The 15,643-nt window shown below is 45.7% G+C and overlaps 1 protein-coding gene across 1 annotated transcript; it reads left to right on the top strand.

Moving 5' to 3' along the window:
• Positions 1-4,888: 4,888 nt before the first annotated feature.
• LOC121287978 (complement component C1q receptor-like) lies at positions 4,889-6,942 on the top strand. The gene has a single exon (XM_041206158.1). The coding sequence runs from the start codon at positions 4,889-4,891 to the stop codon at positions 6,635-6,637; it is 1,749 nt and encodes a 582-aa protein (XP_041062092.1). The 3' UTR covers positions 6,638-6,942.
• Positions 6,943-15,643: the final 8,701 nt, after the last annotated feature.

Below are 15,643 nucleotides of genomic sequence, written 5' to 3'. Positions count from 1 at the left end.
GTTGGCCTGTTCAGTCTTGAACACACATCTGCATGGCCAATCTATCAGCAAGGAACTTGTGCTGGGTCTAACAGATGATGCAAAATAATCATCTTCCAGTGTGTCCAATTCCTTCGGCAGTTGTACCATCACAGCTATTGCCCCTAACAATACATCAGGAGTCATGAATAAAAGAGTATTTTTGCCCTAGCTGTTCAAACCTGCCTCACACCAGGAGAACTGGATAGATCATGCAAGCATCTGCGATCGCAAATTTTATTTTCCTAACTGGATAAGCCTGGGGTAATTGAAGGTGTTTGGTTGAGTCTGCACACTGGGCTCTGCTACCTTTTTGCTCTTGGGTGCTGACAGGAACAGAATGAGAATTCATTTTGGGAAAGGTACGGCCGTTGACCTGAAACATTGGGCAGGATTTTCCAGACGTCGGGCATGCATGGCAGGTGGGCCCAGGAGAAGCTGCGAATGGGCCCTGATCAGAGTTTCATGCTGCCTGGCTAATTAACAACCAACCAGCATGAAGGGTGCGCTGAGGAGATAAGCGCTGCCGGGGTGGAGCTGGGGGAGCGCAAGCGCAGTAGTCTGCGCATGTGTTGGGGTGCGCGCACTGAAAGTTCCCTGAAAGTAGGGAGCTGAAGACTTGTACAATCGAAAAGAAAAAAAAATTTATATGTTAAAAACAAGTCCTGACATAGAACTCAGTAACAATAGCAGAAAGATAATAAGAATAATGTTTAAAAAATTTTATTTTTCTAAATTATTTTCTAAATCTCATCCCGCCCGTGGATGAAGTTACATAAAAAATTCAAAGGTTGTCTGGCCGATTCTCCCACCCGCCAACCGTAAGGTTGGATGGGCAGTGAAAAATTGCTTCCGATTACTTGATTGAGGGCTTTAATAGGCCTCTTAATTGTCGGCGGGCACGCTGTCAACTCTCCTCACCCGCCGACCGAAATATCACCATTATTTTACGCCTCATCAGGTCGGGCACACGCCCACCTGTGGGATGTAAAATCCTACCCATTAGCTTTGTTTCTCTCTCCACAGATGCTGCCTGACCTGCTGCATGACATTCCCTTCAATTTTTTTTGAAATGCATAGAGAATTTTTTCAAGCGCGCTGTCCCTTTAAATTTATTTTGCACGTCTGCGCACAAGTGGTAATTTAAAGGGGCCAACTTGGACGTGGCCTGTCTGGGGACATTTGGGCTACTGCACAACTTAGAGGGAGCATTGCTGCTGAGTATTCCCATCATTTCCTGTTTTTATTTCAGAATTCCAGCTTCATTTTTTAAAAATATTTTTATATATTTTAGATTTTAAAATGCTGATGACAGCCAATCTTCAAAGTGGGGAGGTGGTGGCATAGTGTTATTGTTACTAGCTAATATTCTAGGGACCCAGGGTAATGCTCTGGGGGCCTGGGTTTAAATCCCACCACGGCAGATGATGAAATTTGACTTCACTGAAAGTCTGATAATGACCATGAAATGGCCAATTGTCACAAAAACCCATCTGGTTCACTACAAAAACAGAATTACCTGGAAAAATTCAGCAGGTCTGGCAGCATCGGCGGAGAAGAAAAGAGTTGACGTTTCGAGTCCTCATGACCCTTCAACAGAACTGAGTGAATATTAGGAGAGGAATGAAATTTTAGCTGGTTTGGGGGGGGCGTGGAGGGTGGGAGAGAAGTGGGGAGGGTGTGGTTGTAGGGACAAGCAAGCCGTGATAGGAGCAGATAATCAAAAGATGTCACAGACAGAAGAACAAAGAGGCTTTGAAGGTGGTGATATTATCTAAACGAATGTGCTAATTAAGAATGGATGGCAGGACACTCAAGGTACAGCTCTAGTGGGGGTGGGGTGGAAAGGCTAACAGGGCATAAAAGATATAGATTTAAAAATAATGGAAATAGGTGGGAAAAGAAAAATCTATATAAATTATTGGAAAAAACAAAAGGAAGGGGGAAGAAACAGAAAGGAGGTGGGGATGGAGGAGGGAGTTCAAGATCTAAAGTTGTTGAATTCAATATTCAGTCCGGAAGGCTGTAAAGTACCTAGTCGGAAGATGAGGTGCTGTTCCTCCAGTTTGCATTGGGCTTCACTGGAACACCTTAAACCAGCTTATATTTCACCCTTCTCCTAATATTCACTCAGCTCTGTTGAAGGGTCATGAGGACTCGAAACGTCAACTCTTTTCTTCTCCGCTGATGCTGCCAGACCTGCTAAGTTTTTCCAGGTAATTCTGTTTTTGTTTTGGATTTCCAGCATCCGCAGTTTTTTTGTTTTTATCTCTGGTTCACTACTGTCCTTTAGGGAAGGAAATCTGCTGTCCTCACTTGCTCTGACCTACATGTGACTCCAGACCCACAGCAATGTGGTTGACTCTTAAATGCCCTCTGAACAACGGGCAGTTCAGGGTGGCAATAAATGCTGGCCTAGCTGGTGATGGCCCCATCTCATGAATGAATAAAAAAGAAACAGAATCTACATGGTTTTTGTGGTAAGTATTCACTATATGTCTCTGAATAAATGCATGAGTAAGAATTTAAATAATGAAAAGCAGAAGCTGTTGTCAGCTTTAAACTTGGAGGAAGCTTCCAAACACAACCTGTACTATTCATTTTATTAACTCTAGTTTCAGAACCATCAGGGCTCTCACCTTGTGAAAAGTCAGGCATCATAGGGTAGGTGACATGCTCCTTCCCTGTTCTACATACACTGCTGCCTGTTAACTCACCTTCTCCTGAAACTGGAAAGAAAAAAACATATGTTTGAATATAGAATGTAAGAGATGTGTTTTTTCCCAAGTTACTGCATATGAATCTTTAAAGGGCCACTGTGTTGGTATCTTACATTGACATAGATTGGAGAAGTTGGGACTGTTTTCCTTGGAGAAGAGACAGTTGAGAGGAAATTTGATAGAGGTGTTCAAAATCAAGAGGGGTCTGGACAAAGCAGCTGGGGGAAGGATCAAGCATGAGGGGACACAGATTTAAGGTAATTGGCAAAAGAAGCAATGGAGACGTGAGGAGAAATCTTTTCACACAGGAAGTGGTTAAGATCTGGAATGCGTTGCCTGAAAGTGCAGTGGAGGCAGATTCAATCGAGGCATTCAAGAGGGAAATGGATTTTTATCTGAAAGGAAGAATGTGCAGGGTTATGACACTGATATGGACCGGTTATACCAAACGCAGTGTGCTGTAACTGCTATGTAATCCCAAGTAAATACAGAAAATTCAATACATTTAAAAGATGGGTCAGATGGCAAGATGCTGTTTTTGTGCAGCTTTTGAAGGAGTAGGCATTCTGGACAGCCAACTTCTAGATTTCCACAGTTAACTGCTTATGCACATACACCGGAATTTGCTGTCTGATTTGCAAGTAAATACCGGTGACCACTATTAAACCCACCATTATTTCCACTGCAAAATATGGCCCAAGGTATTGTAACACACTGCCAGCAAGCCAAGATCCTACATATAAGGTCAAGTGAACTGCAGTTTACCACAGTGTAATTCAACCTCCAAATAATTGTATGATTCTGGTTTGTTTCGAGCCTGCAGGTATAATTAATGTAAGATTGTTCCACAGCTTTTTTCTTTGCTTTCATTTAATACTTGGTGGGAAAATATACTCATGGTTGATTCCTACAGAATTCCTGAATTCTGGTATGTTTAAAACAACCAACAGGACATATGGTCTGGGAATATTTGCTCTTTTTTTTTAAACTATACCCTGGGTAGCTTTTAAATAATAAGAAGCGATTGAAACTCATTAATTATAATAAGTAGACATTTTTGAACTATGGCTCCCAAGACGCCCATGGTTTTGTTTTGGATCGCACTGTAACTTTTCCCTATATAAGCTCCTGAGGATTCACAGCTTTGGCTTGAATGAAGAATTCCATGTCTTCTGGGAATGCGTTCGATCCTTTCCAAAATCAAATCAGCTTGGGAAATATCAAGGCTTTTTGTTTTCCTCGTGAAAAGTAAGTCTTCTTCAATTGAAAACGTGTTTTAACTTAGGTGAAATCTTTGGGTAAAATCTATTTTAAAAAATAAATAAAACAAAGTTCCCAATCGCACGTTTAAGGAGAGTGGATACAGCTGTTCCGTGTAACTTTCCCACGACCTCCGCGATAAAGATCTCGGTTGAGGGGGAGTTGGGGCGGGCCTAAGGGACTACTTTCCAAAGGCATCTAGCCATGCTATCACATTAACACGGTCACTCTTAATTTTCCACTAATAATGCATTGCATGAATCATAACAGCGCACGGAGAATATTTGCACCCCACCTTACGTTAGGGTCATTTCAGTCAATCTGGCAAAGTCATTTCAGTGCGATGCCTTGCTCTAAATAAAACATCATTATGAAGCACTGACATATATGTCAAAACGTTTAGCGCAAAGCTCAGCGATGGAAAACATTGTCCAGCGGGGAGGGAAAGATGAAGAGGATGCATGTGAAAGATGCATTTAACTCCTTTGAAGTCCTATTTCCCACATCGGAATGTAAGGGGGGTAATGGAATGCTAACATGGTAACTCCCAAGTGACTTCTTCATTGCTTCCGCTAGAAGCGATGCTGAAAACCGTGGGAGAATCGTTTACAGCAACAAAGAACCCTCTGAGCTGCTGTCAAAAGCGGCAATGTAAATATTCCGCCGCACATTCTGCTTCGATATTGGTTGTCGAGGCTTTGCCGACCGTTTGGAGATTTTTCAGGCTGCTGTGTTTTCAAGCTGAGTATTTATATATTATTCCCCGTGCTGTGCCTTAAAAGGTGATAATGATGCTGCTGCTGCTGCTGCTGTTGCTGGTGCCAGTGAGGGGTCAGTTGCCAGTGCCCTCGCACACTGTGTGTGCCAGCAATGCCTGTTACACAGCGCACATGGGCAGCCAGCCTTTCCAGGAAGCGTTGGAGAGCTGCAGGGCCAACGGAGGCGACCTGGCGACAGCCAAGGATGCAGGAGAGGCTCAGCACATCCACACCTTGCTCTCCGCCCTCCCCGTGGAACCCCCGCCCAGCGGCCAGCGGAGATTCTGGATGGGCCTCCAGCTGCCCCGCCGGCACTGCTCCCAGCAGCACAAACCCCTGAGGGGCTTCCTCTGGACTTCGGGGGGCGAGGAGACCACCTATACCAACTGGGCCAGGGAGCCGCGGGGCACCTGCACCGCCCGCAGATGCGTCCACGTGGCGGTCTCTTACCCCGGGGGCAGCTCGGGGGACTTCAAGTGGTCAGACGGGGTCTGCTCCCCGGGCGTGGATGGCTACCTGTGTAAGTTCAGTTTTAAAGGTATGTGCCAGGCGATTGAGCTGAGCGGGCCGGGGTCGGTCACTTACAGCACCCCCTTTAATGCAAAAAGCCCCTCCTTGACTCTAGTGCCCTTTGGCTCGCTGGCAGCTGTGTCCTGTGAGGGCACCCCTGCCGGGGGGTATGTCCTGTGCCTGGAGCAAGGCCCTGCGTTGTACGGCTGGTCGACGGATGGTCCATTCTGTGCCCCCGCCACCGGCTGCAGCACTGGCAACGGGGGCTGTGCCCAGGTTTGTGTGGATGACGGGGCAAAGAGCCACCACTGCCAGTGCCATGCGGGGTACCAGCTGGGGAGCGACCAGCACTCCTGTCAGCTGCTAGACCACTGCCAGGGGCACCCCTGCGAATACCGGTGCCTTAACTCCTGGGTGGGCTTCCAGTGCACCTGCCCCCCAGGCTACGAGCTGGCGGAAGATGGGCGCAGCTGCCTGGACGCCGACGAGTGTGCCCGCGCCTCTCCCTGCCCCCAGCTCTGCATCAACTCACCGGGAAGCTTCCGCTGCGACTGCGCCGAGGGCTTCACCCTTGTGGCCGGGCGGTGCCAGGATCTGGACGAGTGCTCCAGCCAGCCGTGTGCCCAGGCATGCCAGAACACGGCGGGCTCCTACCGGTGCCACTGCGGAGAGGGCTACGTCAGCAGCGGGCACTCCTGCATCGACCTGGACGAATGCGTCGAGCACCCCTGCCAGGGGACGTGCTCCAACACTGAGGGCAGTTTCGAGTGCTCCTGTGGTGGGGGTTACACGTTGGCCGCAGATCGTGTGTCCTGTGCCCCAAAGGACGTGACCACAACGCTTCTTGCCACGGCCCTGGGTTTGATGTCAGCCGGAGGTGGGCAGGCACCCACACCAGCTGCCGCCCCGAGGGCCCAGGCCACTCCCCTGGGCACCACCCCCGGGCACACTGACCCTACAGCTACTCAGTCAGGAAGGCGAGGTGGCTCCCTCAGAACAGGACAGGGGAGTGGGACGGTGGCGGACTTCAGCAGCGGGAGCAGCTCGCCCGTCACTTTGCCAACAGCCAGAGAGCCCCCGGGCAGAGACAGGACCCCCAACCAGGTGAAAACCCAGGAGGAAGGCAGAGTTTGGCTGCTGCCCTGTGTCCTGGGTTCAGTGGCTGCCCTGCTGCTCCTCCTTTGCCCTGTGGCTTTGTTTGTGTACCGCCGCCACAGCGCAGCAGCAGAGAAGGTCAACAAGGCTGGCGACTTCTACAGCTGGATCCAAGCGGCGGGATCATCCTCACTCCGAATCCCGGGAAAAGCTGCTGTCTGCAACCCTGCAGCCGATAACTACATGGAGCTTGAGGCCAATCAGACCGCGGTATAAACTTCAGATCATGACCTGCTATCCTGTACATCTCGTGGGGGAAGCAAACTTTCAAACTCCTGTACGCCTTCAGAAACCAAACCATAGGTTTTTGGTTCATTTACAATGTTATTTTCTCTGAGAATCTTGAAGAAAAGTCAGCTTCTGGTATTTTATACTTAAAAAAAATGATTTTGGGGCCACAATTTATTCTGATTTATGACTGAGTGACTTTTGTGTGAATTTTACTAAGTAAATCACTGCAGATGCTGGAAATCTGAAATAAGAACAGAAAATGCTGGAAATACTGATATACTTTCGGGATGGGCAATAAATGCTGGCCAGCACCCATACCCCATTGAAAGAATAAATGTTTTAAAATCTCAGCGGGTCAGGGAGCTTCTGTGGCCAGAGAGCAGGTCAGTGACTTTTCATCAAAATTGTTCTGCAGCGTTTCCAGCATTTTCTCTTTGTAAATTTAATTGGGTTTGCTGAAGTTTACATTTGCTTTCTATGTTGTTCTTGTATTGGATTAGTCACACCAGCTGAAGTGTAAGCTTATTGTACAACTATACAAATAGCACTCCTTTTGTGATGTTCCTGATATGAAATTGTGGCCAATAACAGGTTACAAGTTAGATTTTAAAAGTAATATTATAATTGCCCTATCAGCATACAGTCTAAGCATCATTGAACGATGCTACAGATGTATCATTGCTTTTCTTTTGTGCATTCTCGGGATGTGGGTGTCGCTGGCCAGGCCAGCATTTATTACCCATCCCTAATTTCCCTTGAGAAGGTAGTGGTGAGCTGCCTTCTTGATCCACTGCAGTCCATGTGGTGTAGGTACACCCACAGTGCTGTTAGGGAGGGAGTTCCAGGATTTTGTCCGTGTGGTGTAGGTACACCCACAGTGCTGTTAGGGAGGGAATTCCAGGATTTTGACCCAGAGACAGTGAAGGATCGGCCGATATATTTCCAAGTCAGGACAGTGAGTGGCTGGCAGCAAATACTTTGGAATGAAATCAAGTACAAATCCTTTGAAGGCATATTATTGAGCGCACAGGATAAATACAGACCAGATATTAATATATTAAATGTTACTTCCTCAAAATATTCAGAGTGAAGGTGAAGGCCTTTCCCAGCTGCTCTCCGTGGTGTCAGCTGTGATTCAGCTGGTAGTGTTCTCACCTCTGTTTCCGGAAAGTTCTAAGTTTAATTCCCCTCCAGAGCACCAAAAGCAAGGTTGATATTCCAGTTCAGTATTGAGGGAGTTCTGTATTGCTAGAGGCATTGATACTCCAATGCAGTATTGAGGGAGTTCTGTATTGCTAGAGGCATTGATACTCCAGTTCAGTATTGAGGGAGTTCTGTATTGCTAGAGGCATTGATACTCCAGTTTAGTATTGAGGGAGTGCTGTACTTCTAGAGGCATTGATACTCCAATGCAGTATTGAGGGAGTTCTGTATTGCTAGAGGCATTGATACTCCAGTTTAGTATTGAGGGAGTGCTGTACTTCTAGAGGCATTGATACTCCAATGCAGTATTGAGGGAGTTCTGTATTGCTAGAGGCATTGATACTCCAGTTTAGTATTGATGGAGTCCTGTACTTCTAGAGGCATTGATACTCCAGTTTAGTACTGAGGGAGTGCCGTACTTCTAGAGGCATTGATACTCCAGTTTAGTATTGAGGGAATGCTGTACTTCTAGAAGCATTGATACTCCAATGCAGTATTGAGGAAGTGCTGTACTGCTTGAGACAATCTTTTGGCGATTTTTTATTCTTTCATGGGATATGGGCATCAGTGGCAAGGCCAGCATTTGTTGTCCATCCCTAATTGCCTTTGAACTGAGTGACTTGCCAGGCCATGGGGTCTAGAGTTGTATTTAGGCCAGACCAGGTAAGGATGGCAATTTCCTTCCCTAAAGGGCATTAGTGAACCAGATGGGTTTTTATGACAATCAATGATAGTTTCATGGTCACCATTACTTGAACTTAAATGCTACCAGCTGCCGTGGTGGGATTTGAACCTGTGCCCCCAGACCATTTGCCCGGGCCTCTTGATTATGAGTCCAGTGACATTACCATTATGTTACCATCCACCCCCCCCCCCCCGATGTTAAACTGAGGCTCCAGCTGCTCTCTCAGGTGAAAGTAAAAGATCCCATGCACTATTCTCAAGAATACCACATAAAAGGCTGATTAACAAAATTATGGCTCTGGGATCAGGAGAGTCAGTATCAGCTTGGATAGAAAAATTGGCTTAAGGACAGAAAACACCAGCCATGGTAAATGGTTATTTTTCTACTGGAAGATTGTAGATAGTGATGTTCCCCAAGGGTCAGTGCTAGGACCCCTGCTTTTTTGGTATATATAAATGTCTAGGATATTGGAATACAATGTAAAATTTCAAAATTTGCTGATGGTGCCACTCTTAGAGGAGTGGTAAAAAGTGAGGGTAAAACAAATCCCATTGCAACAGGACATAGGCTAGCAGAATGGGGAAAACATGGCAGCTGGATCTTAATACAGGGAAGTGTGAGGTGATGCATTTTGGCAGAAGGGATAGGGAGATGCAGTATAGGCTTAATGGCATAGTTCTAAAGGGCACACAGGAAAAGGGGAACCTGGTGATGCGTGTGCATAGAACTTTGAAGGTGATAGGACATATGGAGAGTGTGGTTAGCAAAGCATATGAGATCTTGGGCTTCATAAATGAAGGTAGAGTGTACAAAAGCAGCAATGTTATGTTGAATGTTTATAAAGCTCTGGTTAGGCCACAACTAGAGTATTGCTTCCAGTTCAGGTCACCACACTTTAGGAAATATATTAAGGTCCTTGAGAAGGTGCAGAGGAGATTTACAAGAATGATTCCAGGGATGCGGAAATTTAGCTACAAGATTAGTTTGGAAAAGCTGAGGTTGTTCTTGAAGCAAAGGAGATTGAGAGAAGATTTGATAGAGGTGGACAGGATTATGACGGGATTGGATAAGATGGACAAGGAAAAGCTGATCCCATTAGTTGACGGTACAAGGACTCGGAAGACAGATTAAGGGTTTTTGGCAAGAAATGCAGCAGGATGTGAGGAAGAGCTTTTTTTAAACAATGACCTGGAACTCACTGCCTATGAAGCTGGTAGAAGCAGAGACAATTAAAGATTTCAAAAGGAAATTGGATGAGCACTTGAAGGAATGAAACTTGCAGGGGCTAAGGGGATAGCGCAGGGAAATGGGGAAAGGCTTAACATATGAGGAACGTTTGAGGACTCTGAGTCTATACTCGATGGAGTTTAGAAGGATGAGGGGGGATCTGGTTGAAACTTACAGAATACTGAAAGGCCTGGATAGAGTGAACTTGGGGAAGATGTTTCCATTAGTAGGAGAGACTAGGACCCGAGGGCACAGCCTCAGAGTAAAGGGAAGACCTTTTAGAACAGAGATGAGGAGAAACTTCTTTAGCCAGAGAGTGGTGAATCTATGGAATTCATTGCCACAGAAGGCTGTGGAGGCCAGGTAATTGAGAGTATTTAAGACCGAGATAGATAGGTTCTTGATTGCTAAGGGGATCAAAGGTTATGGGGAGAAGGCAGGAGATTGGGGTTGAGAAACTTATCAGCCATAATTGAATGGCGGAGCAGACTTGATAGGCTGAATGGCCTAATTTCTGCTCCTATGTCTTATGGTCTTATGCATGGACTCAATGAGCTGAATGTCCCCTTCTGCACCATAAATGATTCAAAATGACTCCAGAACTACGACTCTATAACTTTGAGTGGGGATGGGAGAGGTGGGGGGTGGTGTCTGTGGTGCCCTGGCTCAATATTTACCCCTAAATCAGCATCTTAAAAACAGATTATCTAACCATTGTCACATTGCTGTGTGTGGGCACTTGCTGAGTGCAAATTGCTATCGCATTTCCCATAATACAACAGTGACTAGGCTTCAAAAGTACTTTTCAGGTTGGGAAGTGCCTCGAGATGCCCAGTGATTGTGAAAGGTGCTACATAAATGCAAGTTTTTTTGACAACTTTGGTTGCTTCAATTGCTGGTGTACACTCCGAGTGAATGAAATTCCTCAGGCATGGATTCAGAATGTCACCCCTTAGATGCCACATAACACAACAAGAAACAGATATCAGGCATGGATTTTTTTTTTCTCACAATAATCGATTAAAAGCTCCAACAGACATCTTTAGCAAACTGGGAGGTTATAATTATTTTGTTGAACTGAAAGCCACATGTTTATGCACTGTGCTAATTTGACACAATTTAGGAATGTTGATTAGATTAACAACTGTATAAATTTTCCCATATAATGCAAACGTTGTAAATGCCTGTCACTTGGGCATACTGCTGCAGTACTGTTGTATTTAAATCCTGTGTTATAAAAAGTGTGATGTCTTAAAATGTTAACCTTTACTTTTGTGTTAGCTCTTCCTGGCATCTCCTTGCTGTCTGCTCTGCTTGGATCAGAGCAGAACTGGCAAAAGCTCCTAAAGCCAAGATTGAAGGGTGTGCCTTCAAATGGCCATCTACAAGGTGGTCCAGTAGCAAATTGTGGCTATCAGACCAATTTTACCCTTCACTTTTACCCTGTGTTACACCTGATGCATGCTGAGCTGTTCCACCCACTGTCAGGAAACCTTGGGCAGCACAAGGCCTTGGGTATCTGTCCTTGTTCACCTGCTTTGTGTCTGAGAACTGTGTGTTCCCTGGGCACATAGGCAATGGAAAATCGGGCCTGATGTTCTCTCGCACAAGCACCAAAAAGGAGCAGTGAGAAGTTGCCTTAGCTTGTAGGTGTGTCACCTCACTCGGCCAAATGTGGAGGAAAAGAGGGGACAGGAAAACTGCATGTGTTCTCCCAAAATTAGGGTCACTAGAGAGGACATTTTGAACAATTTTAAAAAAGGGATTCAAAAATGTGGCTTTGCACCGCAATTGTCTGCAGTGTGGTCCACTGTGGGAGGAGCTTGCTTGACAGGCTGCTGATGGTACTCTAGGGAAGGTAAACCATATCGGTTTATCTCAGCCAGTTATATTGATGGTTAAAATGTTTTAACATATACACAATGTGAATTGACTCAAAAAGGTCAAAGACTCTAAAACAGTGCGGGTTGCCTTGGTACGTTGTTTTGTTACAATTAGTTTTTCATTTACGTCTGCATAATCTCTATGTATTTGTTACACGTGTCACCATGATTCCGAAAAAGCAAATGAAAATAATAAAAGTGAAGAACATCACAGGGCTGATTTTTACAATATTGCATCCCCACAGAATCAAATGCATGGTCTGTGCCTGGTTTTATAAACAAAAAAACTTCAGAATGTTACAGAGCAAATGTTACAAGGATTCCTGGTTTGTCTGGAGTTACTTTGTCTCAACTGTAACAATAGTCCTCAGCAACCCAGAATGATGGAGGAACTAAAAATGAGCATGGGCCCACAGCCCCGACTCTTGACCACTAGTCAGTTACTGGTGCTGAAAAGAGCATGTGAATTATTGCAGGTTAAGGACATGGTTAGACCCGCGGTGATGCTATCCACAGTCAAATTGCCTACAAATGATCTCTGCCAAAGTTCACACCTGAAGGAGGGCCAATTGGTATTAATGAATTGTTGAGACCTGTGGAATCTTAACCTGTGTCATTCTCTTCAAGAAAGGGGGAGAGAAAAGGGCAGGAAACAGAGAGAGGAAGGAACTAGTGAATCAGTTGCTGCTGGGTGGCTGTGGCAGCCACGTTAGGATTGAGATAACCCTCTACCATTTTGTACTGAGTCACACAACCCTGTATCTGATCCCACCACACCAACCTGGTTCTGCTTGCTTTGCTCCAAATAAGATGGAGTTGGGCGAAGGGATTAGATGGCCCTATTTTTGTAATCCCCCCGCCACCACCCCACCCCCCACAGCAGCCTCACCTGTGCCTACTCCAGATCTGCTTCTGCTGATGAGCATTGCCTCAGTGATCTACACGGGAACAAGACGTTTCAGGGGCAATGCAGAGGTCAAAGGGCTGTGTAATGATTTGTTCCTCACCCTCACTAAACCTTCAAACAACCTTACAACCCTTTCTTCACATGTCTTACATAGCCATAACTCAGAAAGGGATAGTCAAGATGTAATATACTGTTGAAAGTCATGCCACACTCCCACTTTTCAAGACTTGGTATATCAAACCATTGTCGTAAACAGCCAGGGTGAACCTCAAATTAGGTACATGGCAATCACCAATGAGAAATGCAGTGGGGCAGTGATGAAATTGTAGCCTTTCTGACCAATGTATCCATTACCTGCTTGATACATTTGTGAGCAGCATGTTAGCTGATAGTGCAGCTCTTGCCTCAAATTTGTCTGGGATACATATGTTGGCAGCTGTGGTGAGCTTGACTGATAGTGATAGTGCCACCCCTAGGTTCCAGGTAGAAGACAGATGTCCTTGAAAAAGGCAAAGCTGAGCAATTAAGTCTCACTGACCCAGGCTCTGCAGCGATAATTGCCTTCAGTAACTCAAAAGTAGATGTCTAAGGCCTGCAGATATTGCTCCTTAATATATTAAGAAATGGCTAAGTGCACAGCAAAGTCCATGGGTCCCAGTAACGTCTTGACTGTAGTGCTGAAGTTCTGTCCTCCAGAACTAACTATGCCCCTGCTTAAGATGTCCCAGTATAGCTACAACACTGGTATTTATCCCACAATATGGAAAGTTACTCCAGGTGCCTCCTGCCCACAAAAAGTAAGAGAAACCCAACCCAATGAATTACCATAGATAAAAGCAAAATACTGTGGATGCTGGAAATCTAACAAAAACAGGAAATGCTGAAAAAACTCAGCAGGTCTGACAGCATCTGCGGTGAGAGAAAAACAAAGTTAATTTCAAGTCCATATGACCCTTCAGATGCTGTCAGACCTGCTGAGTTTTTCCAGCATTTTCTGTTTTTGTTCCAATGAATTACCATCCTATCATCTTCCAATCATCAGCAAAGTGGTGAAAATAGTTGTAAGCAGTCCTATCAAGCAGCATTTATTCATGAATAACTTGCTCATTAATGCTTCGTTTGGGTTCTGCCAGGATCACTCAGCTCCAAGCCTCTTAACAGTCCTGGTCCAAACGTGGCAAAATAACTGAATACCATGGGTGGGGTGAGAGTGACTGCCCTTGACATCAAATCAGCAGTTGACTGAATGCAGCACAGAGAAACTCCAGGAAAAGTGAAGTCAATAGGGGTCCAGGAAGAAACTCTCCAGTGACTGGAGTTATCACCTCAGCCTCGGGATATCACTGCCTCTCTGGTGGAGGTGAAACGGGCACAGTTTGCTATATATGAGAACACTGGTCTGTAACTTTTTAGATCTCCACAAGCAGTGCATGGCTGCTTGGTGATTGGTGTTCAGAGATGTATCCCTGAGTTTGTCTCCCTGTCTGTCTTTCCCTCTATCTATGGTCGTGAATTTCTTCACAGCATTGCCTGTTTTGCCATTGGAACTCTGCTGGAAGTGCAATGGAAATGTACGTAGATGGGGATCTGGCTGCATTTCTGGAAAGTTATGTTGGGCAAGATGAACCAGCCAAGAGGAATTCTGCCAGATAAATGGAGGCCCCCAACGCCCTGCACCAACCACCTCCCCCCGCCCCCCCCTCCCCCCTGCCCACCATAAACATGGTACCAAATCTCCACAGCTCCACTATTGTGCTGCCATTGTCCAGCACCTCCCCAGAGTGTTGAACCACTCTCAGTTCATCTACATTTCACTGTCCCTACCCATTACTGTACTCGAGATCTAACACCACATCTTGCATGACATCTTGCTTTGCATTCTCAGCTTTAAAACTGGTAAGGGATAGATAAAAATTCAAATACATAAATAAAGGATCATATACCACAGAATCATATTGCAGAAGAGGCCCTTCGGCCCATCGAGTCTGCACCAACACATGAGAAACACCTGACCTACCTACCTAATCCCATTTACCAGCACTTGGCCCATAGCCTTGAATGTTATGACGTGCCAAGTGCTCATCCAGGTACTTTTTAAAGGATGTGAGGCAACCCGCCTCCACCATCCTACCAGGCAGTGCATTGCAGACCGTCAACACCCTCTGGGTAAACAAGTTTTTCCTCACATCCCCCCTAAACCTCCTACCCCTCACCTTGAACTTATGCCCCCTTGTGACTGACCCTTCAACTAAGGGGAACAGCTGCTCCCTATTCACCTTGTCCATGCCCCTCATAATCTTGTACACCTCGATCAGGTCACCCCTCAGTCTTCTCTGCTCCTATGAAAACAACCCAAGTCTATCCAACCTCTCTTCATAACTTAAATTTTTCATTCCAGGATACATCCTGGTGAATCTCCTTTGCATCCCCTCCAGTGCAATCACATTCTTCCTATAATGTGGCGACCAGAACTGCACACAGTACTCCAGCTGTGGCCTCACTAAGGTTCTATACAACTTCAACATGACCTCCTACTTTTGTAATCTATGCCTCGATTGATAAAGGCAAGTGTCCCATATGCTTTTTTCACTACCCCACTAACATGCCCCTCTGCCTTCAGAGATCTATGGACACACACGCCAAGGTCCCTTTGTTCCTCAGAAACTTCCCAGTGTCATGCCATTCATTGAATACTTCCTTGTCAAATTACTCCTTCCAAAGTGTATCACCTCATGCTTTTCAGGGTTAAATTCCATCTGCCACTTATCTGCCCATTTGACCATCCCGTCTATATCTTCCTGTGACCCAAGACACTCAACCTCACTGTTAACCACCCAGCCAATCTTTGTGTCACCCTATCCCCCACATAGTCATCTATGTCATTTATATAAATGACAAATAATAGAGGACCGAGCACACATCCCTGTGGCATGCCACTGGACACTGGCTTCCAGTCACTAAAGCATCCTTCTGTCATCACCCTCTGTCTCCTACAATTAAGCCAATTTTGAATCCGTCTTATCAAATTACCCTGTATCCCATGTGCATTTGCCTTCTCTATAAGTCTCCCATGTGGGACCTTGTCA

This window comes from Carcharodon carcharias, chromosome 2, assembly GCF_017639515.1.
Source record: "Carcharodon carcharias isolate sCarCar2 chromosome 2, sCarCar2.pri, whole genome shotgun sequence".
NCBI lineage: Eukaryota > Metazoa > Chordata > Chondrichthyes > Lamniformes > Lamnidae > Carcharodon > Carcharodon carcharias.
This window is presented reverse-complemented; position numbering and strand designations above follow the sequence as displayed.